At 35.8% G+C, this 25,192-nt stretch overlaps 1 protein-coding gene across 1 annotated transcript in view; it reads right to left on the minus strand.

Moving 5' to 3' along the window:
* The window catches only part of Psme4 (proteasome activator subunit 4), a 103,936-nt gene that overhangs the window by 28,771 nt on the left and 49,973 nt on the right, over positions 1-25,192 (minus strand). The window contains exons 13-33 of the mRNA XM_003461931.5: positions 25,036-25,100; positions 24,629-24,779; positions 23,368-23,466; positions 23,086-23,155; positions 22,626-22,693; positions 21,958-22,173; positions 20,816-20,973; positions 18,937-19,032; positions 11,685-11,740; positions 10,158-10,214; positions 9,715-9,770; positions 9,528-9,626; positions 8,026-8,088; positions 7,801-7,896; positions 6,253-6,384; positions 5,404-5,613; positions 3,672-3,808; positions 2,524-2,577; positions 1,956-2,085; positions 961-1,042; positions 272-425 (exon numbers count right to left, since the gene is read on the minus strand). Coding sequence (XP_003461979.2) covers positions 272-425; positions 961-1,042; positions 1,956-2,085; positions 2,524-2,577; positions 3,672-3,808; positions 5,404-5,613; positions 6,253-6,384; positions 7,801-7,896; positions 8,026-8,088; positions 9,528-9,626; positions 9,715-9,770; positions 10,158-10,214; positions 11,685-11,740; positions 18,937-19,032; positions 20,816-20,973; positions 21,958-22,173; positions 22,626-22,693; positions 23,086-23,155; positions 23,368-23,466; positions 24,629-24,779; positions 25,036-25,100 — 2,249 coding nt within the window. The remainder of the gene's footprint in view (positions 1-271; positions 426-960; positions 1,043-1,955; positions 2,086-2,523; positions 2,578-3,671; positions 3,809-5,403; positions 5,614-6,252; positions 6,385-7,800; positions 7,897-8,025; positions 8,089-9,527; positions 9,627-9,714; positions 9,771-10,157; positions 10,215-11,684; positions 11,741-18,936; positions 19,033-20,815; positions 20,974-21,957; positions 22,174-22,625; positions 22,694-23,085; positions 23,156-23,367; positions 23,467-24,628; positions 24,780-25,035; positions 25,101-25,192) is intronic.

The raw sequence follows: 25,192 nt of genomic DNA on the forward strand, positions 1-25,192 counted from the left end.
ATTTCTCTGAGTTGGTTTAGGCATTTGTATTATTAATAGATAAGAATGTAATTTAGAGCAACTATTAACAATCTCCTTAGCCATATAACGGTGTTAAGAAAGGCTAAGGATTTTACAAGAAGCAGGCATGAGGCACAGCATTGGCAGGAGCAAAAGACAGACAGGAAGCTGAAGGGTTGGGGGCTTCAAGTGCCTCTGAACTGCTCCAGAATCCAAATGTGACAAAACATCAAGGTCCACTTAACAAGGTGTGTAATGATTTATAACTTACTTTGGCCAGGTGTAGTATCCCCAGTGAGTTTTTTCAACAAAGCAACTTGACTCCCATTCTTTTTTAGTTCTTGGTACACTTTTGCTATCATAATGTAACCAATGATTATCAGGTCTATCGCCAGCAAGAATCTGGATGGGCTTAGGGTATCCACCTGCGTAAGGAAAAGACAACCACAGTTGATTAAACACACTCACTTGACAGTAATTCTCAACTTTCAACAACAGAACTAGTGTAACTCCATTTTTATAACAAGCAAGCTACTAAAACTCTCACAAAAAATACCACATAGGGGCTGGGGATTTAGCTCAGGGGCATAAGCGCCGGCCTTGCAAGCAGGCAGTTGTGAGTTCGAACCCTGGTACCGATAAAAATGAAAAAGACAAAAAAAAAAAAAAAAAAAAAAAACCAAACACCACATAATGTGGGGTATAGCTCACTGGTTAGAGTACTTACCTGGCATGTGCAAGGTCTTGGGTTCCATATACTAAAGGCTCAATATTTTTTCTTGTGAATTTTTTAATCCCAAGTTTTCAATTAAGTGAAATATTTCCTTTACAACATTATTTCAAGTTTTTTATCTATACCCACAAAAATATTTGAAGTCAAGAACAGTTATTTATACCTTTCAAGGAACTTTTCTAAGTTTTACTGCAAAGCACTATTAACTATTTTTTTGTAATACTTACTGATTTTATAAGGGTCAACAGTCAGCTTTTTGTGGGTTCTTTTTAGCTGTTTGAGAATACCAGCAACAGCTGAGATAGCCATCTAGAAAAAAAATATGATAAACACATCAAAACTTAATTAAAAAAAAAAAAAAAACCCAGTGAAGTGTGGTGGTGCATGCCTCTAATCCCAGTACTATAGTAGGTTGAGGCATTTCATAGGTTCAAATCCAGCCCGAGCAATTCAGTAGGGAGTAGGGGTGGGGAAGACGTAGATCAGTGCAAAGGTCCAGGGTTCAATTCCCTTGTACAAGGAATCAAAAATCTGTTAAATAGTTAACTACTTTAACCAAAGAAGATGCTGGATTCTACCCCATACCGCTGCCCCAGGCCTCAGGCCCCCACTGGCAGCAGGTGGGACAGACATGGTAGTACTAAATTGACTCAGAACGAGGCACTAGCAGCTCATATTCTAGAGCATTTATTCAAGGCCGTCTCTGCCTAAAGAACTTTGACCCTTTCTATGGCTAAGTGTGGTGGCACACGACTATATTCCCAACACTCAGGAGGCTGAAGCAGGAGGATCACCAGCCTGTGCTACATAGTAAGTCCAAGGCCACCCCGAACTATACCGTGAGACAAAAACAAAAAGAAGTTGGCCTGTCTTTATTCAGTCAGTACTTGCTCATTCTTTGTATCTTGGCTACGGGGTCACATACTGGACTAGGCTAGTACCTCTTCTATACCTCAGCGCTAAGACTTTGACAGAAACACCTAGTTGTGCCCCTAGATGTTTTTCCCTCCTGAAACACTGAGAGCCTAATTTGCTATTTTTCAAAGTCAACCTCGGTCATTAGCTTATAAACATAGTAATATTTCAAGTATTGAAATGTGCAATGCTGAACATGCCCATATATATATCAATATATTTATTATGACATGCATTATTTGTAAAGAAATTAAAGACTTTAAGTGAGATAACTAGTTTCAAATCCAGTAGCTGAAATAGAGTCTACCTTTCGAACTACAATTGCATCATGGTTGAGATTCTCCACAAAAAACTGTATGGCACGAAGAGGCAGCACTCGGTCATCTCGCAAGAGTAGAGACAGCAGACCAATTCCTATGTGTTCAAACTTCCATGGCCTTAAAAGGGGGAGGAAAGTCACAGACCATGTTACTCATCATAAAGCCAGGTCTTTAAGAAAAAGAGAAGCACTTCATACATAATTTTATTTTCCCCAAGAATTAAAACGCGTCTGCTTAACAACAAGCCGTCATTAACCCCAGACTTCTCCTTCCTTCCTTTCTTAGTCTTCTGAACATGTAAATCAGACTTTAATTTTCTGTAATATAGCCCTTCCCAGCCTTCCCATGGAAGACAAATGTGCTGAGGATAAAATCATTTTTGCAGGGTTGGCAATGTAGTTCCGAATAGGGCACTGGTGTGGCCGCATGAGGCCGCAGGCTCCTAGCACGCAGGAAGGAAAGGAGGGAGGGACAGGAGGGGGGAAAGGAGGGCAGAAACAAAAAGGAGAAGAAAAGGCGGGAGCAAAAGAAGAAAGAGGAATCTTTTGTACTCACAAATTTCTTTGTTCCACACCATCTAGCAATGCATTTACCAAGTTTTCATAGTTCCTTAAAACAAACAAACAAAAAAATCAAATGATGAACCACTTCACTACAATACCAAGATAAACATAAAATAATGTAACATCAATTTGAATTCTGGCCAGATCTATTCTTCCCTTAGTCTCTCACCACACAGCAGGAGGCGCTGTTAAGAGTTACACACTAAGCGAACAGAGACTGAGGAAAGAACGAGAGGGGCCTGGTGCAGTGGGGGCCGCTCCTGTCTCCCAGTGGGCATTCCTCAGTAAATATAAATTCCTAAGTAGTCAGTAACTGGTTGTGAATTACGGTATGCTGACTACCTGAAACCCTTTAGGTGGGCTATGAGAGTTTATTACCTATAAAGCCACTTCAGAAAACAAGTTGCAGGCTGGGCTTGGGGGCACAGCACTCAGGAGGCTGAGGTGCAAGGACTGTTGGGAGTTTAAGGGCAGCCTGGATTATATAGCAAGACCCTGTCTCAAAAACAAGGAGGAGGAGAAGGCAGACACTGTAGTGTGCACATACAGTCGCAGCTACTCAGGAGGCTAAGGGTGGAAGATCATCCAAGCCCGAGGACTTTGAAGCTACTCTCATCACAGTGAAAACGTCTTGAGTAATTAAATAATTTTAGAGCACTGTAAGTAGGAATAATCACATACTAAGTATAGGGCAAAGTCACAATCAGGTAAGGATAGCTCCTGCTCCTGAACTGCTTTGGTTCCAAAACTCCACAAACAGCTTACTAATAACCTGACACCAAATGTGATTATAAAAAATCATTACTAAGTCAGACACGGTGATGCATGTCTGTAATCCCAGCACTTGGGATGCTAAAGTCACAGTACTACCTGCAAAATTGAGGCCTGCTTGGGCTACCTCATGAGTTCAAGGTCAGTCTGAACTATATAGTGTCTCAAAACAAAACAAAACAAAAAACCCACCACACAAACTCAACAGTCAAAACAAAATATTATCACTAAAACAGCTATAAAGCAATACAAGGATTGAACTTAGGGTTTTAAAGACCGTGTTGAAATCATTAAGTAGTCCGCTACATCTACATTTCATTTAAAACCTACTATCTATAATGTCATCTACTTTATCAGACCATCAGTTACCGCAGGGCATCAGCATTTCTTTCTTGTTGGCGTTGAAATCCTCTTTTAATATCGTCTGGGCTAGGCAGTGTTTGGTTGACAGAAGGATTTTCTGACTGCTGAAGTAATTCTGCTATTGCAACACATGACTCTGGAATCTTATTAAAAGAAAAAAAGCAGGAAAAAAAATCAAAGTTCTGACCATATTATGACATGGATAAACTTTAAAAATGTTATTCTAAGTAAAAGAAGACAGATATGACCAGGTACAGTTGTACACGCATGTAATCCCAGCACCAGGTAGAGGCCGAGGCAAGAAAACTGCTATGAGTTCAAGGCCAGCTTGCAGAGACATTGTCTCAAAAACAAAACAAAACAAAAAAACAAAACCCCACAAAGAAGGCAAATACAAGCCACATATTTTACAATTCCACTTATATGAAATGCCTAACTGGCAAATTCATTCATACCGAGAAAGTACATCAGGAGTTTCCCCTGGCTAGGGATGTGGGGAAACAGCAAGCTATCGATGCTGGCACAGAATTTCGTTTTGGGTGATGAAAATCTTGTGGAACTGAAGTGGTGACAGTGATTCAACAATGTGAGTCTACACTATAAACTTACAGGTATACAACCGTATTGAGTTAAAAGGGTGGATCTGATATAGTACATGAATTATCCTCAATTTACATTTTGAAAATTCCATAATGTAATGGTAGTTGCAAACAGCAAGACTATGTTACATTTAAGAGGACTTTATCCAAAACAGTGATTTTTAAACCATCACTGACACTACAGGGAAGAGGAGAACTGAACTACTCTCACCCTTTCATCCACTCTTTCTGAAGGGTTGTGAATGTATCTGTGAACAGTTCTTAAGAGGACCTGCTGCATCTGTTCATTTGAACACCAATGAACCTTATATTCTTATTGCTTTCATTTGTCAGATCACCCATTTCTAACATCCTATACTTTAACCAATGAGTGCAATACAGTAGCCAATCTTTTATGACTGGTTAAGATCCTAAAACGTAATGGTTACAGTCTGGGTCTAGATGTCCTCCCAAAGCCTCATGCAGTCACAGGTGGGGCTTTTCAGAAGTGGTTGGATCTAGAAGCCTGTGATGCTGGGACTAAGGCTGTCTCAGCAATGCTGGGTGCATTATCCAACATAAGGGTGGGCAGCCTGGATACCATCACAAGGGACAGAAGGAGAGCTGCTGTCGCCCGCCACTTGCTCTGCCTGCTGCTTCACTGACTTGTGCCTGCTGGCCTCTGTGATGCTCTACTGTCATGCCAGCTTTCTTTGGAGCCAATGGAGCATGGACTGAAATTTCTGGATTTACAGTTTACATGTAAGCCAAAATAAACTTTTCTTCTTTTAATCTTGGGTGTTGGGTATTTTGTCTCAGCTAGGAAAAAAATAACGGTGACAATAATCAACTCTGAAAAATGAAGCCATGAACACACATAGAAAAACAGTAAATTCATTATTTGTAATAACCTATTGTGATCTCTTGGTAGAAAATGACCTAGCTTTCTCTCAGACACGTGCTAACTTGTAATTCCATCCTGTTAGCCACAGTAATTTTCTAAAAAGCACAAAATGGAAAGAGAAAACACGCTTTAAAAAAAAAAGTTACAATCAAAAGGCCAAGAAAAATGACTACTGAAAAAATACATGAAAAACAAAAAAGATACTCCAAGGCAGTCTTTCCAGTAAAATATGAATGAAAAAAATCGATTTGTTTACCATGAAGTCCAGACCGATTGTTTCATATTGCCTGTGAATCTTTTCTGCAAGGTCATCAAACAGTCTCACTATGGATGGCTTTTCTAGTGACATTGCTTGGCTAAGCCCTGAAGAAACAATTGCCGGCCATGTCTGCACAATACAGTCCCAATCATGAAGGTTTGCCAAGCACACACCACTGTGATTTCCAAGGAGACAATACAAGGCGCCCTGCAGGAAAACATAGTTATAGGTAGCATAGTACTCCACTGTGTATAAACACCACATTTTCCTCATCTACTCATTTGTCAACAGACCTTAGTAGAAGCCTCTTGGTACGTTCTCTTAGCAAGCTCCTTATTTTCACTCACTAGGTGTCTCTCTTAATAACTCTCAATCAATCCATTTCTCCCCATTATATAAACACCAATTTATATTACCTTAACCATTGCAGGCTGTGAGGTACATTATCTGCCTTATCTTGTGCTACTTCCTTTTTTTTTCTGTTTTCATCTTTTACGTTCTTTTGCTGAAATGCTCAACCTTACCATATTTCTTCCTGTCTCAGCCTTTGATACCCCTGTCTCAAGGGTCAGCCAGGCTATTCAGCCATTAGTGGTTCAACTCAACTCTTTTCCACTGAGAAATCTACACTGTATATCTTCTACATTCTATAACACTGATCAGAAACATTTTGTAATCAGAAACACTTTGCAATATATTTAAAAAGTAAGATGGGTAAATGTATATATGATAAAGCAGACACAACAAAATTTAAATACAGAATGTACATGGATGTTTGCTGTAGGATTCTTCCAATTTTCTACAGATTTGAAATGTTCTGTAGTAAAACAGAAACAAAACCTGTACCTTGAACTGCTGTTGTGTGACACCTTGCCTACCAGGCTGTAAGAACTCTAAAACCAAGGGAATGATATCTCTGCAACAGAAGTTGTATGCTCCCAAGGCTGCAAAAAAGGTTTGCTGGGCCTTATTTCTGACCTGGAGAGGTATTAAAAGCAAAAGATTATTATACAACAAACAAACTGCAAAAGATTATAAGTGAACTCTCAAGAACAGTGATGATAATTTAAATTATCGTCAATCTTATCCATGCTTTAGGTTTCATTGGTTCAAGTATTTTTGATGAAGGAAGGTAGAATGGAATTCACAAGCACTTTTATAGTAACAGCTAAAAGTAAGCAGCAGTCTATCAAACATATTCTTGGCTATTCGTGGTAAAAAGAATCAGATTTTCACACAAGAAAAATTAAACTTTCTAGAAGAAACTTAAGTAAAGGAAACAAACCTAAACCATTTTGATGTAAACCTTAAATACAGCCTCACATATTTTTTGATTGCAAACAAAAAGATGCAGCATAAGTACTACAACCTAACTAAATAGGGGGATAATTTATTATAGCAAAAGCAATATATTAGGCATATTTTAAACTCTATTAACACTACTGTAGAAAGAATCTGAGTCAAAAGGCAGTTACCTAGCTTATAGTACACAACTTTACAAAGTTAGAACAACTGGTGATGTATGACCCCCCCCCCCACAGTTCTTTGTGCTTGGAGATCATCTCTTGGTCCACCCATGCTACCTTAAAAGATGGACTTCACAAGTCACATGGTGGCAGCTCCCTAAAATCCAAGCATAATGATCAGGAGGAATGAAATGACTTTAAAAAGTGATGTTCAACGTCTGATTTAACACAAGCATGCGGCTGCACACATGTAATCCCAGCACGCGGAGGCTGAGGTAGGAGGAACCCTGCTGAGTTCGAGGCCCGCCTAGGTGAGTTGATGGCCAGACTGAACTACAGGGAGAACTAGTTTAAAAAGATAATCTGATTTGTCAGCACTGTCAAGGGAAAAAAAAAAGTAGCAATTACAGATAAAACAATTAGTGGGGCGTGGTGGCTCATTCCTGTAATCCTAGCACTAGGAAGGCTGAGGCAGGAGAGACCAGGCTGTGCTACAAAGTAAGTTCAAGGCCCACCTGACCTGCATAGTGGGATCCCGTCTCAAAAACAAACAAACAAACAAACAAACAAACAAAACCCACCACCAACAAAAAAGACCAGATAAGCGTTTTCATTTTTATTTGGAAGTTTAAGACCAGCCTGAGCTACAAAGTGAGCCCACCCAAGATCAGGCTGAACTGCATAGTGAGACCGTGTCTCAAAAAGACAAAGAAAAGAAATTCAATTTTTAAAAAAAAGGTTAAATGTATTTAAAATTTGAAGCCAATTTGTGTTTAGGGACAGGATGTTAAGATTTTAGCTCAGGTTTTCTCACTTCCTAGCTGTGTGCCTAAAGAAGAAATATTTGAACTCCATTGTTAAAGCAGGGTATTTAGACTGCATATACTAGAATGAGAATGTAGGGAGGGCAGAATATTTGGACACTTACCTGACTGTATGAACTTGTAGATAGTCGAAGAAGATCTCTGATCATACCCTGATGTATCTTTTTGTACTCACAACCCTCAACAGTTAGTGTTCGTAGCTAAGAAAACAATGTAAATTAGAACTGAAAGTGTTTACTGAAAGTTCATTTGATTATTAAAAATCTGTATGAAGATGCATTTGAAAATTATCATTTTAAAAGGTTATTATGTATGTAAAAGATATTTACCTCATGCTGCAACATTACTCTGTCAATTAATAGTGCTCTGATGTGCTGTTTTTTCCCATGGAGCTGAAAAACAAAGCAACATATACGGCAACATTTACCTTCAGTGACCTCAGTGGATTACTCTAAATCCGTTAATGAAAACTTAGTTCACAGAAGATCCACAAAGGCTGGTGAATGATGGTGATACTTCACACATTCTAAAGTCATCAGGTTTATATTTTTTAATATACCATCTCAATTAATTTTACGGGTAACAGCAGAAACATCAGGCTCTTAAATGGCCCATCTTAAGCCTGGCATGGTGGAACAACCTGCAGTCCCAGCAATCAGGAGGCTGAGGCCAGAGGGTCATTGGTGAGTTGAGACCAGCCTGAGTTTCAAAGAGCTCAAGGCCAGCCTGAACTGCATAGTGAGGTTCTGTCTCAAAAAAATTAAATTAAATTAAATTAAAAAATAAATTAAAATGGCCCATCTAATACCATGCTGCTTTCCTTTGTTAATTTATTAATGGATCCATGTATGGGAGAATGAGTTGGTTTTTATTCAGTTAAATATTCAAAGTACAAAAACAGCTTTCTATGATAATTGCACAACTCTGTTACCTTTTTCAAAATAATACCTCCTTCTTAAATGACAGTGACTTGATTCAGTCTGTGGTTTCTTCACCAGATTAACCCAATCTTTTAGTATCTATTTTTCACAGCAGTGACAGAGATTTCCAATATTCAATGAGCTGAACACTAATTTCTTGAATATTCAAGTCAGATCTACTTTAAGAGCCTTTGGAGCTAGGGATGTAACTTAGCAACAGAGTACCTGTCTAATATGTGGCACAGTTCTGGGTTTGATCCTTAGGACACGAGAAAAACAGGAACCCTACTGCTGAACATAAAACCAAGCACACTCTCACAACAAAACGGAACAGAGTTTTCCTCCTATGATGAAGCATGCAGTGCTCGCTCCCTCTCCTTTCACAAGCCATTCCTACAGTCTGAATACACGTGTCATTAGTGGCCACCCTCGTGGAAGCTGCCTCCAGCCTTTCCTGTAGAAGAGAACTTGCTCTCGAGTTCCTCACTTACACATCAGGCACTGTTTTCCATGCTCTCAGAGAAGCATCTATTCATTTCCATGAAGCACAAAAGTAACACAAACTTTCCCTCCAGTTCACATAAGTGCACGCCCAAAGACAGTTCTGCCTTTTTTCATTTGTTCAAGTTCTTCTAAGACATCCTGAATGCTGCTGCCCAACTTCCCACTGAGAGTTCACAAACAATCAAGGAAAGTGACAGTTTTGCATTAATGAGTAAATCAGTTTTTGGCCCTCATACAAATTTTTAAAACCTACTACTTTTACTTATGGGTAAACTTTTTCTATATAATCATACTCCTCAAGTTAATGTTATTTTTGTTCTTTAAAAAAACATTAATTCAGAGGAGGATCGGGGGAAGCAAAAAAAAAAAAAAAACATTAATTCAGACTGTTGGGTGAAAATACTGACCCGATTTTCCATTGATTTCTTTACTAAATTGAAACTTTTCCATCGGGAATCAAATTCATGCTTGTGAGATCCTTGGAATTGCAAAAGGTCTCCAATAATCTGCGATAAAGAATTTCAACTTTTAACATAAATCATAAAGGCAATTGACTACATTAGTGATTATGGAACTATACAATGACAATTGTACCTTTATGATAAGAAATAACGACTTTGTATCATCTTCTGAATTATCAAGTATGTGGTCTACAGTGGGAAAGAAAAACAATTTGGTTAAAATATTTTGAATTGCTGGGTGTGATACTGCACGCCTGTATTCCCAGCACTCAGGAAAAAGGCTGAGGCAGGAGGACTGCACTGCATTCGAGGCCAGCCTAGGTTACAAAGTGAGTTCAAGACCAGCCTGGACTACATAGTAAGACTCTGTCTCAAAAAAAGGCAAAATGGTAATAATAATAATAATAATAATAATTTTAAAACCTTATTATTATATAAGAACCCGAATCTTTCAGTCAAGTGAAAAAACACCATCTAAATATTTTCATCACTTGGAACACAAAACATGACATGAAAGCATATTCTATTACAGTAAAATTTCTATATAACTAGAGATAAAGTTATATAAATACTTACTGAGAAGTTTCCTTATGACCCTAGCAATTGCTTCCCGATGATTCTCTCTGGATAGATCTGTTTTGTAAAAACAAGAGAAGGCATTTTAGACCTTCCTTGGACTATTGAAGTTTATACCAAACTTAGATATTCCTTGGACTACTAAAGTTTATACCAAAAAATTAGTGTTAAGAAGTGATACAGTACTCTGGCAAAAAAAAAAAAACAGTGGGTATGAAAAAAAAAATACCACTTGGGTATGCCTTTATCACTCCTGGCTTAGTGGTGAGACATGATACTGAGTAACTTTCAAAACCTTGACATTTAAAATAATTAGCTGATCAGGCATAGTGGCACGAGTCTATAATCCCAGCACTGGGGAGGGTGAGGCATGACATGTGTGTGGGATGGAGTTCAATTCCTATCACCACACACAAATTAAAAAACAAGCACAGTAGTCACATGGCTGTAATTCCAGCACTCAGAAAGCTAAAACAAAGATCAGGAGTTTAAGGCCAACTTGGGGTACACAGTGAGTTCAGGTCTGGCCTGGACTACATTTTCAGACCATATCCATAAAGCAAAACCAAGGTGATTGTAGTGACGCACATGTGTAATCCTGGAACTCTGGGAAGCTGAGGCATAAAGACTGCAAATGCAAGCCCAGATTGGACAACGTAGCAACTTAGTGAGACTCTGTCTTAAAAGAAAAATGAGGAGCTGGGGATTTAGCGGCATAAGCGCCTTCCTCGCAAGTGTGCGTTTGTGAGTTCAATCCCTGGTACCAATAAAAACGAACAAGACAAAAAAAGGAAAAATGAACAATGAACTAAGGATGTAACTCAACGTGAAGGCCCTAGGTTCAATCCACAATGACAAAAACCAATCCGTCTTTTTAAAAAATTTAACTCACTACAGTATACACGAAGACTATAACAATATAAAGGCTATAATATTCTCTTTCCCATCAAATGTATCAGTCTTAAAAGAAATTTAAACATAAATGAACATTTATGATGTAGGAAAAAGCCTGTGTGTGTATGTATGTAGAAAGCATCTGAATTTCCTGACTCAATTTCTTTGTTTGCTCATTTATTTTTGAAACAGGTTCTTACTACATAGTGCAAGCTGGCCTTAAACTCTCTTATGGAGCCCACACTGGCCTCAAAATCATGGCAGTCCTCTTGCCTCAGCCCTGAGGGTTGGAATTACAGGTGTGTATCACCATGCCCAGCTTCAATTTCTATCTTTTATTGTCTTTTTTTTTTTTTTTTTTTTTGTAAAGACAAGCTAGACTTGAACTTGCCCTGATCTTCCTGCATCAGTCTGGAGTGCTGGGATTACCACATCTAACTAGCTCTTTTACTGTCTATTCATATGATAACTTCAGAAATAGAAAAGGTAACTGTGTAGCCAATTAATTTTACGTATCAAAAGTTTAAAAAACATGAAAGACTACAAAATTATTCCATTTTAATCTTTACTGATAATTCAAGGGAAAAAAAACCCAGTTAACGCACAGCTTTACTTAGATTAAAATTCACATACCATATTCAAGTCCAGTATACAACTTTGTCTCCTCTAACGACACCATACTTGGTACCCTGTATAAAAACAAGAGTACTTGCATTTATTAATAATGCCAATACAGTAGATTGAAGGGAAAAGTTTTATTGCTAAAACGTTTCAATTTAAAAAAAAAAAGATAATGATCTTTTAACACAGATTTTCAATCTTCAATTCTTTTTTGTTTTTTGGTACAGGGAATCAAACTCACAACCCTGTGCTTGCCAGGCAGATGTTTATGCCACTGAGCTAAATTCCCGGCCCAATACTTAATTCTTTATATTTCTAAAGATTATGTGCTTCAGTAAGAATTATATTACCTTGAAGAAAATGTTAATTTTGTGTCTTCAGAGGGAAACTTCACCTTCCAAAGGAACATAATATTGATACTTCAATATTTAAATATAAAAGATTGTATCAATGATAAATCTTTGACCACCGATACAAAGATTCAATTTTACAACTGTATAATTATAGTTGAAATGCAAACTAAAATTTTACTGAAGCATATACCGCAGACAAAGTTCTTCAGAACAATCATCACCCTAGCCAGGCGTGGTGGCACAGACCTATAATACCAGCACTCAGAAGGCTAAGGCAGGAGGGTCACCATGAGTTTGAGGTCAACCTGGGCTACACAGTAAGTTCAAGGCCAGTCTAAACTACATGGCAAAACTCCGTCTCAAAAAGCAAAAGGATGTCCTATTATCTGTAGTAAAATTCCACTCCTTTTGAAGAAATTCACATGAAAAAATATTTCATTTCCTAATTAAAGATTTGTCACAAAGAATTATCACAACCAAAATCTAGCTAATTAAATTCACTGAAAAGTTAAAAATCAACTGTTAGGTATATAAAAACAGATTTTATAGAGGAATCTAAATATCTCAGATATAGGTTTTTATCAATAAAAAGCATACTTTAATTTTTCAACACTTTTTCAAAATATGAGATTCAATTCAGTATGTTTTTAAACCAAGAGATAATACTTTCCAAGAGAAGGAATGCAGACATGGATGCCAAGGAAACATGAGGGTCAGCAGATTCAACTCAGAGATCATAAACAGACACTGTTATTATTAGTATTTAACATTAATAAGCTACGTGGTACTTACAATGAAGAAAACACTGTTTATAAAGCGATATACCCCAAAAGCAGCTGAATTTAAATGTCAGTTTTGAACTCTAATTAGCTTTTTAAAAAGGCAGTGACATTATGATTACTACAATGTCAGAATGTTCTTCAGTGTAATCTAGTGCTGAAAGTTTCAAAACCAATCTAGAATGGTATCTTTTTCCCTGTTTTTCTTCAGAGCGTAACAAAGAATGATCTCTTTTCCCCATCTTCCTTCAGAGCTCACTAGTAATTTCTGACATACAGTGCTATTTTGCTTTTCAAGACTTTCAAGTTCAAATTCCTTAAAATCTGGCTCTTACTCTTCAACCTGTGGTAACAGCTTGCAAGTCCTAGCATCTGGAAAATTGTGTAAGATCATAGTAAAAAATAAAACAAAGCAAAACAAAATACAGAGTCCTTTACAATGAACTTCAAGTGCAAAATGATATTAGATTTCACCACCAAAAGAGAAAAATCTGTGCTCACGGTAACATGGACAAGTCATGAGAGAGAATACTAATCCCTTCCCTACTGAAGCATGCAGATGCTTGTCATGAGCCACCATGAGGAAATACGTGTTTCTACACAGTTGCTACAAATATAAATCCTTTTCTAGAGCAGAAATACAATTGCCTTTCACATATGTAGTTTCCTAAAGCTAGTACCAATGCTAAATCAAGCATGAATTTTAGTCACATTACTCTTACAAATAAGATTACAAAGGACTCTTCCTTACTTATGTAAATTATTCCTCACAACTTTCACTGCATCAAAAAGTGTTTTTGTGACATGCAAAACCAGTAACACTAACATGACGTCACACTTAAAAACAAGTTTTATAGCTCAGTGGCAAAAGCACCTGCCTGGCAAGTGCAAGGTTCTGATTTTGATTCCTGGTACCAAAACAAAACAAAGAACAACAGAAAAACAAGTTTTATCTTAGGAGCTCAATAATAATTTATCAATCCATGTTGTTCTCTGAATAGCTTCCTTATCAGGACATTTGAGCAACTGTTATCATTCATTCTATTTTTAAAATACCAACTTGTGTGAGATTTTAAACTATAAAGTAGTATGTTCAAATAAAATGGCTTGTCCTTTTACAATCTTGGGACTTGAATTAAAATATATGATCATCTTCTGTACATGTGGAAAGTATCTGGTTATATACTTTGGCTTTAATGTTGTTACCCACAAGTTCCTTTTAGTCATATTTACCTAATAGCCATAACTAGATTAATCTTTTCTTGTTTAACAACAAACTCCAATTGGATTGACATGTCTTATACCAAATTCTTTCTTCAAGTATAAATATTTCTTCTGACTTTTAGGCAAATGATTTTCTAAGAGAACTCTCTATATTACCAAAGAAGTCTTTATGAAAATACCTTTATGTGGCCACCCTATTGGTTTACATGTGCTAGACTGTACTCACTCACTGAGACATGCTCTTGGACTAGGGAGGTAGTTCAGCTGTACCATTTTGCCCAGCATGTGAAGGACCTAGCTAGGTTCAATCCCCAGCAGTGCAAAAACCAAATGATGACAAAATAAAAATAGCTCTTACAATTGTTAGATGTATACATAATCTTAGCTGGATAGAGTTAAAAGGTACTATAAACACATGCAGATCTATGTTCTGATTAAAAGCTCTGGAAGCAATATCTACCTATAATTTAAATCAAGTAACATCATTCACACACACACTGTGCTTTCAAATTCAACCCTAATTATTCGTTAGTTCCTTAACCCCAAGAACTGAACACTAAAAATTCTAAAAAAAAATCCCAAAACACCATTTTGAGTGTTAATACCATCTACACAATAATAGTGAGCCTCGTAACTCCTAGGTAGTACCAGGCCTAATTTACCACACAACGTGTTAAAAATATTTGTGTCACTAAAGACATGAACTTTCCAATGCGAGATTATTTGTACCACTAGATGGCAATATTCTTGAGGTCTGATTAGAGAAGAACTACAAAACAAGCACAGGTAGGAAAGAGAAAAAAATGACAGTAACGAAAGCAAAATACTTGTAAGTAAAATATGTAAATGAAGAGTAAGTGAATTTTCACGAAACAACTACAAACAGTAATATAAAATTCTTCCTGTGTATTATAAGAGAAAGAACACCCGATCTTTATCTTCCCCTCCCGTAGGCCACTGATGGAATCTCTCCTCAGTTCAACGTCTGAAAGACAGCTGCCCTATTTCTGTGTTTTATTCGTCAGTTCAATCCTAGAGAGCAATAATAGCTATAAACAACACTGAAAAGTTGGCTCTTACTCTACCATGTGAACAAAGGGCTGCTTAAACAGAAACTTCACATATACTGTACTAGAATTAAAATTAACTCAGGCTTGAAACAATCTTCATATCTGACACACAAAGCTTTAAAAAAAAAGTCAATGAAAACAGAAGATGAAATAAGGAGAAAACAGGGTTACTCACCGTGGAGTAGCAACTGTTTCCTTTTCTGTGTGCAGCTTCCCCAGCAGAGCTGGGTAGTTTCCTGGAGGTGCCAAGAGAGGTTAGCTGGCCCTGCCTCTCATTGCATAGCAACACATCCTTTCACATTACCAATGAAATGGTCTCACTCTTAGACCTGAAGAATTTTTTTTTTTTTTGAGTGATAAGTTAGTAAAAGCTGAGATCCTAAGAATGATTTAATAGATCTACCAGAGAAAAAGGGGCACAAAGAAGTATTTTAGATGAAAAATGGTGACTCCTCTACCTTGAGTAACCCTGTTTTAAAGATGTTTGTTTTTGTTTTGTTTGGTTTTACATCTTCTGATAGTTGGTTAGAACTAGAAGATTTTAATAGTGTATACTGTCAAGGAAAATTTGACAATTTTAGATTAAAGGCAAGCATCCAAAAATTCTTACATGACCCTGAAAAGATGTAATCCAGCCTCTATATCTGTAAAGGTAGAGCTATAAACTATACCACTAATATTTCTCTTCCAATATTAAATGGTCTAAGAGCAAAATAGGGAGATTTCATTTTAAGATTCAGTTTTGTATTTAACAAAACTGACAAAAAATCACATCATTTTAAGTTGTTCTGAGCTAAAAAACCTATTACCCTTAATTATCCCCCAGGACCCATAGTTTGACTCTGCAGTTTATAGTACAAGTATTTAGTAACTCTATACTCTTAAAGGCCCAAAAGAATGAGGGTACAATTAATTACATCATTTAGTTTTAAAGTTAGGATTTATCTTTTTTTCTTGTCAGTCTCTAATCACACAACACAGAAAATAGGTTTTCATATTCACTATCCATTTCCCTTATAATGAGATTAAGATTATCCCAAACACCCCAGATTGTTAGAGGAAAACTCACATATAAACTTAGCTTCTAGTTTTTTATCACCACAATTTTCCTGAAGACAAATACTGTATTACCAATACACACAGAAGGCAAACTTTATACTGAGCAACCTGGCTAAAAATAATTATAGAAGCTAGAATAGTTTAAATAATCAAGATTTAAAAAAAAAAAAAACAAAAAACAGAGTTGCTAGATACTTCCCCAAACTGGTTTGATATTTCAGAAAATGAACAATGTCTCATAATTTCACAGCCAAATTGTTACTAACTAGCAGGTATTATCACAGGTGTAACAAGCATGACATTAAAGCAGCATCACAAATCACAATTATACATTCTTTTCTTCCCATCCAGAACATTTTCCTCTACTTCCTATGGAGTAACTGATGTCTTCAGTCAAGTTTTCTTTTCCTACACCAGTTTCAAACTGATCTGCTGAGAATCTGTGAATTAGTTATTTGTCATTCACAGTAAGCAATGTGACTTTGTATCACAGAACAATGCAGCCATCAATTTAAATGTAGAAGACTTTGACAAGCACTTAAATATATCCTATTAAGCATTTTAGAAATCTTGAAGGCAGCAAGACATGGTGCTGCTTGCCTGTAATCTGGGAGCTTCGGGGAGGCTGATAATGAGTCTCAAATTAAGGCCTTGCCTAAGTAACCTGGCAAGACTCTGTCTCAAAACGAGAGAGAGAGAGAGAGAGAGAGAGAGAGAGAGAGAGCAAAAGAGACAGAAAGAGGGAGAGGGAGAGAAGGAGAGAGAGAGAGATAGAGAGAAAGAGAGAAATTAAAACAATGGAAATGTAGATCAGTGCAAAGGCCCTCCTGGGTTCAATACCCAGTACCACACCAAAAAATGAAATGAAATGCAAAAATTAGTTTACTATTTTGATACCTTTTTTTTGAGAATTTTACCTTCTGTGAAAACACCATTTTATTTTTAATTCTACTATATGTAATTATTATCCTGTGACGAACCTTAACAATTAGATTTTTAAAAACTGAAGTTAATATTTTTCTGTAATATTTCTTCTATTTTTATTTTATATAAACATGCCTGTTATTGAATATACTTTTAACTACATTATACATTGATACTAAATTTTCACTAAATGTGAAATTTCTAGAACACAAAACTTTTCAGTTTAAACTTATCTTTCCTTTTTAACTTTTCTGAGAAAGTATCAATTTTATAGTTTATAACTTATTATAAGCTAGAATCTTTAATTATATAGTATTCAAAATATATGAATATCTACTGTGATGGTTAAATATTGTTCCTTCAATGCACAACAGTATACATGAATCTCCAAGAATACCTGAGAGACTCCCAATGATCATTCAATACTAAAAGTTTTCTAATACAAAACATACAAGCTTTTGCTCTCAGATAAAACTATCTGATTAAATGAACACAATTTTCACTATCAACACTTTCAATCAAAGTCAATTTATTGATACAATAAACTTAAGTATGAAATAAATTGCTCCATGTCATAAGAGGATTATGTTCCTACTAAATAATACCAAGTTAAAGATCACTGAACAAACAAAAACAAACAAACAAAAAAAAACACAGAAAAACTATTGTAGTCTTCATATTTTAAAATACTGTTTAAATCAATATAGCTTCACAAAAATAAATTTTTGGTAAAACTGCACTCATACCCAACAACGAAACTAGGAAATGAATGTTCTTTTAAAATAATTCAGTAAATTACCAGGCAAACTTCTAAAACAGTTCAATGTGTAGGAAGTTTTCAGAGTGAAACAAATAGTACTGATGGAGCAAAAATAATTATAGAAGTAGAAATTATGGCCCTAAACAATGGCTATACAAAAAGCAAGTCATATTTAAAACCTCTTCTTGGGGCCAGAGATCTAGCTCAGTGGCACAAGTGCAAGGTCCTGAGTTTGACTCCCAGTACCAAAAATTAAAACAAAATAAAATCTACTCTTAAAAGCAGTCAGAGACTTTTGTTACTAATTCAGTGAATAAGTCTTTACTTTTTGTTTCTGAAGGGGCTGGGAGTCACTCATTTGTCTTTAATGTTCATTGACTTGCTAGAGCAATTAGAAATTCTGGAAGAAAAACTTCTAACCACCATCTTTCCTCTTACTAATTAAACTAGAATTACAAATTGCTAATTTCACAGCTATCTCAATTTGTTCAGGTTAAACGGTTGTACTAACGATGGATCAAATTAAGCCAGTCATTCAAAATAATGTGTGGAAACCAAGTGCAGTGGCACACGACTATAATCCCTGCACTTGGAAGACTAAGGCAAGAGGACTGCTGCAAGTTCGAGGCCAGCCTGAGCTACAAAGTGAGTTCAAGGCCATGAAACCATGTCTCAAAAAGACCCCCTCCCTCAAAAAATTAATAATATGTGGAAAAGCAATTAAAATAAAAATTTAACAGACTAAAATGTTCATAATGGATAATAATTTTTTTTACTAAAAATCACAATCATTTTTTTAAATAAAACATTGCAGGCAAAGGAATTTTTTCATTTTCTAAAAAAGAGTATTATTTTAATTCAATAAACTAACAGATGAATTAGTATCTCCACAATGATATTTTTAACTAACTAATGTCTGAAATTAAGTAATAGAAAAATCTGAAAAAGCCCTTTAAGAAGTTAACTGTGCCTAAAAAAGGTTAAAGTGATGCAGAAATCACAGCAGTACCAGTATCAGTAATGTATATGGTGGTAAAACTTAACAAGTATGCAGACAGAAACAATAAAAAGTGTAAAGTAGTTATTTTTACTTACAAGTTAGTAACTGGTTCTCCTTTCAATGGAGGTAGGAGATTCCCTGAGCCAATTAAACAGTTGTGCACTATAGTCAGACTCTGCAGAATATCATCTCTAAAGAAGATAAAACAAGGTAACTTTTTAAAAAAAAAGAAGATAATGTTATAAAAGACTCCTAAATCCCTATTTACCAAGACTTCTAGAATCTAGAGTGAAATGCAAAACTAGAGTGAAATACAAAATCAAGTGGGACTATACAAATTACATTTTCAGTTTACTAAAGCAATTAATAGTTTACCAACTTAGCCAATAGCATAGAATTAACTAGGGATGGGCATATAGCTCAGTGCTATAGTGCTTGCCTAATATGCATGACACCTTAGATTCAATCCCTAGCATTGAAAAAAAGAAAAAAGGAAAAAACAAAAAAAGAGAATTTATTGGTAATATTAGACTTTTTGCATTTTAATAGGTTCCAAACAATCACAAGTAAAAGTACCCTTTGTTGAGTTGTGGGACAGGAAGAGAACCAAGAAGTCAATCTGCCTTCCTGTGAGCTAGCTGGGCAAGCACTGGGAGATAAGAGGCCCAGTCTACCCCAAGGCAATCTGCTGATTTGGGGAAACACAGACGGGGGATGATAGCAACTAAGGTACAAAACAACTTAATGCTCATGCTGACTGACTGACTTTGCAGGCCTAAAACTGGTAGGCTGAACTTTTGTTTAGAGGATAACAATATGCAATATTTTGTTTTTGTCTTTGTTTTTGAAATCCATTATGGTTTCTCACTGTTTTGTTTTATATCCTTAAAAAAAGTAACCCGTGTAAAGCAATCCTTAGTAATCTCTATCACAGATTACTTCTGCTTATAATAAGGGGAAATAGCACTACAGAAAATGTTTATGACTTATTTCAACTTTTAAAAAATTAGCTAAAACATTTGCTTCCAAAACTCAATTCAATGTACTACAGTTTTTAGTCTCAGATTTCTTCATCAAAGTCCACACCTACTGAGTATGTGTATGGGGAGTGACATGCTAAGTGATTTTATTATTTTAGGATTTTCAAAATATGAAAATTAAAATGGTCTAAAAAAAAAAACAGTTCCTTAAACTGAAAGAAAAAACATATGTATGTGTAAGTATATGTATGTAAAAAGTTAAGGTACTTATATTACTGATTTCTCTGAGTTCACTGAAGAATACGATTTGTGCTGGTGTTGTCTGGATAACTGAAGGTAGAGCTCTTGTGCTCTGGGTGAATGATTTGGGAATGACAATTGTTGCCCCAACTGTCTCGCTTTGAAATTTTATTGTAGTTTTTTTTTCTTTCCTTTTATCTTTGAATAAAATGGGGGGGGGGGTCCAGTTCTTTGTTAAATACCCATGGAAGAAGAAAAATGGCTATTTCTATAAGTAACAAGAATATGTTACTAAAAAGATAGAACCAATAAAAGCCATGCACTGGCTGAAAGGGATTTCCTTTCCAAGAGTGCATATCTACTCACATTTCCAAAAGAGTAGAAAAAATGAAATTGCCAAGTAAAAAAATTTCTACAAGAAACAAATGGAAAACTACTAAGTTTTTCTTTTTGAAATGTGTAAACTTTGCTACATTTTCTGCCCTACTACATGTAAGTGGCTTTTAAAAGTACACATTCCCAGATTTTCAAAGCCCGCATTAAAAATGAATATACCAAGCCAAATGTGGTGGTGGTGGTGATCTCAGCACTTATGAGGCTCAGGCAGAGGACTGCTGTGAGTTCAAGGCCAGCCTGAACTGCACAATAAAGATGTGTCTCTAAAAAGACACACACACACAGCGAGAGAAAAGGTCAAGCCCTTCCACAGTCTGCATTTGCGTGCGAATAACACTGATTAGAAAGGAAAACTAACCTAGACATTTCAAATTCTCCATCCCCACAATGCTGCAATTTGATGAGCTCAGGCTGAAGAAAGGAGTCCAAGAGATAAAAGGCAAAAGACACCTCTTCTGAAGAAGGAACATGCCACTGGATTCCCAGATTCCATAAGTCCCCAGGTTTTCCCCAGTCCTAGAAAGAAGGAACATTTGTCTTTCAAGTTGAGAAGTTGAAAAAACAAATCACAAGCAAACAACAACAAAATACCCAAATACACACAATTTTAACAGGCTTAAAAGGAAACACAGAAATAATTTAAAGCTAAGCAAATAATACACAACATAAAAACCAATTACCCTTTTATCATCATTCCTGAAAAAAAATTTCACTAAAGAGTCACTTAAAGACTGGCACACGGGATGAGAATCAAGAAACCCTCCTCCCTCCCCAAGCAACTGGCTGGTTCTGCGGACAGGTTGAGTTGATAGCAACCAAGGTACAAAGACAGCAAAACACTTGTATTATCTGATTGACTTTGCAGGACTGTGGCTGGTAGTCTGAGAATCTATTGAGCAGATGACAGCATACAATATGGCAAATATGTGGGATTTCCTTCTGTCTTGTTTTTGAAGTCCAGTATTATTCTCCCTATTTTGTTATGTTTCAATTTATTGTTTTGTTTTATTTAATGCTCTGTTTGACTGGTTTTATTCTGTTTTGTTTTGCTTGATTTGACTGTGTCTGAGAGTATGAACACCTAGTGTGAAGATAGCAAGATATATTATGGTAGCCATTGTTGATGACTTATTGCCCTATTTTGAGGTTTTGAAGCACTCTGACTGCTTTGTTTTGATTGGCTTTATTCTGTTTTGTATTGTTGAGTTTTATTCTCCTTTTAAAAAAAAAACTCACTTAATAAATCTACTGCAAGTCTGAACCTAAGTTTATGTGAGGCTAATTAGTTTCACAATAAAATTCCATGGAACTATGCAGGTTATGGCATACACAGAAAACTGAAGTATTAAAGCCCAGGTTTAATATATTCCAGTAAGATTTAATCGTCTATTTTTAAAAACTTATCATCCTTCTACACACACGCACACAGTCAAATATTTTGAATCCCTTAGAAAAAGAACCCAACATAGTCTTGAATCCTAAATTATTTAAAATGCTTGCCTTGATAGGAAAGTATTCAGAAGGAGGCTTATCAAAGCCACCTGGCACACTGCAGTATTCTGTAGGGTAGATAAGTGTAGTAGAACGGAGAAGATGATGCAAAAGGTTACAAGACAGAGTGTAACCTTGCTTACAGGTTAAATGCAGGGTTCTTTGGAGAATCCTTACAAGCTGCTCCCTATAAAGAAGCAACTTCTTCCCATCCACTCGAGTAATCTAAGCAGGATAAAAAGTTCAAGATATTTTGGTTAAAAGATTAAAAATCAATAATTAATGCAAAGTTCAACCTTTGGCCACTAACAGTAAAAAAACAAAACAAAACAAAAATCTAACTTTTCTGAGGTTAAGTTTCCATGTGCCAAGATATATCCTTTGAAAAACATAACTCTTTAAAGAGATAAAAATTTACTTAAATTTCCAAACTGTTTTTTTTTTTTCAAATTTCTTTGTCTTTTTCTTTTTTATCAGTACCGAGGATCGAACTCATGACTGCCTGCTTGCAAGGCAGGCACTTATGCTGCAGAGCTAAATCCCCAGTCCCCTCTGAACTGTAACTTAAGTTTCACTGATGGCCAAATTTCCAATAGAGAACTAATTGTTAGAAAGGCTAAATTGCAAAAATATGTTACATTCTCATAGCAGTATTTTCTTTCAAAGGTTTACCTTACCTCAGACAAAAGTTGAAGATTCCATAGTAACTCTTTGTCTAGTTCTTCATCGTTTAATACATCATCATCTAAAAATGGCAAAATAGTATGAGGGAGGAAAAAAAAACCATGTATCCAACTAAATACATCATTTAAAAAAATATTTCTACTTAATATTACTAATAATTGAGAAAATCTACTTCAGAGATACTTTCTTTTCCTTGAAGGTAAACTTGATCTAAAAGGAAGTAAATCTATTTTCAAAAAATATAAACCCACAGACTCAGAAAATAATTGGTATTTTAAAAGTAACTTCTATTAACTGCGCCATGAAATATTAAGTAAAAATTTCTAAACTATCTGCCAATTTGGGTATGTTGAAGGGGAGGGCTTCTTCCCAAAAATAAAAAAATAAAATACTGTATAGCTATAAGAAAACTGAAATTGTGAAGACAGAATAATGATCTTATTTATGACTTACTCATTGTAAGCTGAGTTATAACACTGCAGCAGTGGGGAACAAACAGCTTCAAAGACTCTTCTGGGCAGCACTAAAAACGTATTTGCACAAGTAAGTGTTGAAAAGCAAGTATTTTCAGTCATAAAAATACACTAGCAGTGTTTTTAGTGATAAATAAAAGTTGCAAGCCGCTATTTAAATGATGATGTATTTTAAGGGTATCATGCACCTCTGAAATAATTAAACCTATAAACCTGCTAATTGTTAAGTCATTAATTCATCAGTTCCAAAAATTAAACTCACCTTTACAGCAGCACGACACATATCTGCCACCATGCGACCTGCTACTCTTGTTTCGAATATGTGTGAAATAGAAAAATTAAAAACCTTCTGAAGGGCCACCTGTTAAGGTTAAAAGAAAGTGTCTAATTGCTATTTTTAGAACACTAAACATAGAACATAAAAGAAAATGATAGATACACTCAAATTATATAAAAGATATCCCAAGTAGGCAATTTTTGAGTAGCTGACTTATGAGGACTTGCTAACGATGTTTGCAGATGATTCCATCTTGAACACATGAGGAATAAGATTTTACAGAAATCTGCCATATAAAATTACAGTTGCTGGCAGCAAATACAACTAAATTACCTCGATAATTAATCCAGGGATAACAAAGAGAAATGTTTAGAATATCTAATGTTTACAACTTGTCATTCTGGCAACTTCAAACCTTTTAAAAAGTTATGCCTATTCTCAAAAGACTTGAAGCAGTCTGTTTAATTTTACAGTCATCACAGAATTTTAACTTGCTTGCTATATGAACAAATGAATTCTAAATTTATATTATCCATGTTAAAAACTATAAACAACTCCTTTCTGTTGAACAAGAGCTGATTTATGTTCACTTATTTACTTTTTAGTAACTACCCTATTTTTATAACTGTACGGCAGCATAGGCTCTGGTCAGGATGAACACGGTTAAATGGTGATCACCTCAGATAAAGGTGAAGAAAATGAACCAGAAACAAAGAGTGGCCTTAAAGACCTCATTATCACCGCCACCCTGGGATGCTGTGTTCTGAAATTTTGTTTCAGTTTGTTTTTTATTCTCTTCTTTCTTTCTTTTTCTCCTTTCTTCTTTTTCTTCTTGTTATTCATGGTATACCATTTTATGGTATAGAAAGCTGCTGTGAATGTTAACTAGCAAATACTGAACCACTGTTTCTAAGGGACATACAGAATTGGATCACTGAGCACCTGGTCAAATTTTCAACAACCCATCGATACATAATTCTGTTTTAAGTAAGTTTATTTACAGACACTTATTTAATACATGTTGTTGGTTTATTAACATTGAACTCACAATAAATAGCTATATCTACATCTGCTGAAATTTACTTAGCATATATTTTTCCACTAATCACAGTACGACTTTCATACTGATGCATATTAGACCTCACTTGAACATGGAATTCACACAAAGTAACTAAAGTTAAATTCTAAAACATCAAATAAAACTAAAATGTCAGAAGTTAGTATTTCTGCAGCAACATTCTCTTACCATAAATATTTCTTTGGAGCACTGAGTGAGGATGGTGCTAAACGTGGAGGACAGCCCTAACTCCACTAAACTCTCCAGGTGAGTCATTTTCTCAGTCTCTGTCTCTTCTCTCGTCTGCTCCAATGTGCTACTTTCTATGAGTCCAAAGCATCTAAATAAGCAAACAAAGTATAATTTTAGCCACTGACAACTGGTTAAACATTTTTATGATAATCAGATAAGCCCAGATTGTTCACGTAATAGCTACTTAATTTGCACAAATCAATTTTTTGTTTTTAACTTTATGGTTGAATAAGGGTTAAAATGTAGAGAGAAACCAAGGCTTTTTGGATGGGACAGTCCTTTTATTTTATCTTGGTCCTTTTCTTGCATACAAAAGAAAGGACAGATCTGGGTCTCCAGCTCACCTGTCCATAAACTGTAAGACGAAGTCCTCAAATTCAGCTGTAGCTGAACAAAGTTCCCGCTCCACCTACAACACCCCAATATAAAGAGAGTTACAAATAGCTTGCAATGTTTTTTCTCTGACAACATTCAATTATGTCTAACAGACATTTAATGATT

The sequence above is a fragment of the Cavia porcellus genome, unplaced genomic scaffold, assembly GCF_034190915.1.
Source record: "Cavia porcellus strain 051 isolate PalLab524CR breed Dunkin Hartley unplaced genomic scaffold, mCavPor4.1 scaffold_18, whole genome shotgun sequence".
NCBI classification, from domain to species: Eukaryota; Metazoa; Chordata; class Mammalia; order Rodentia; family Caviidae; genus Cavia; species Cavia porcellus.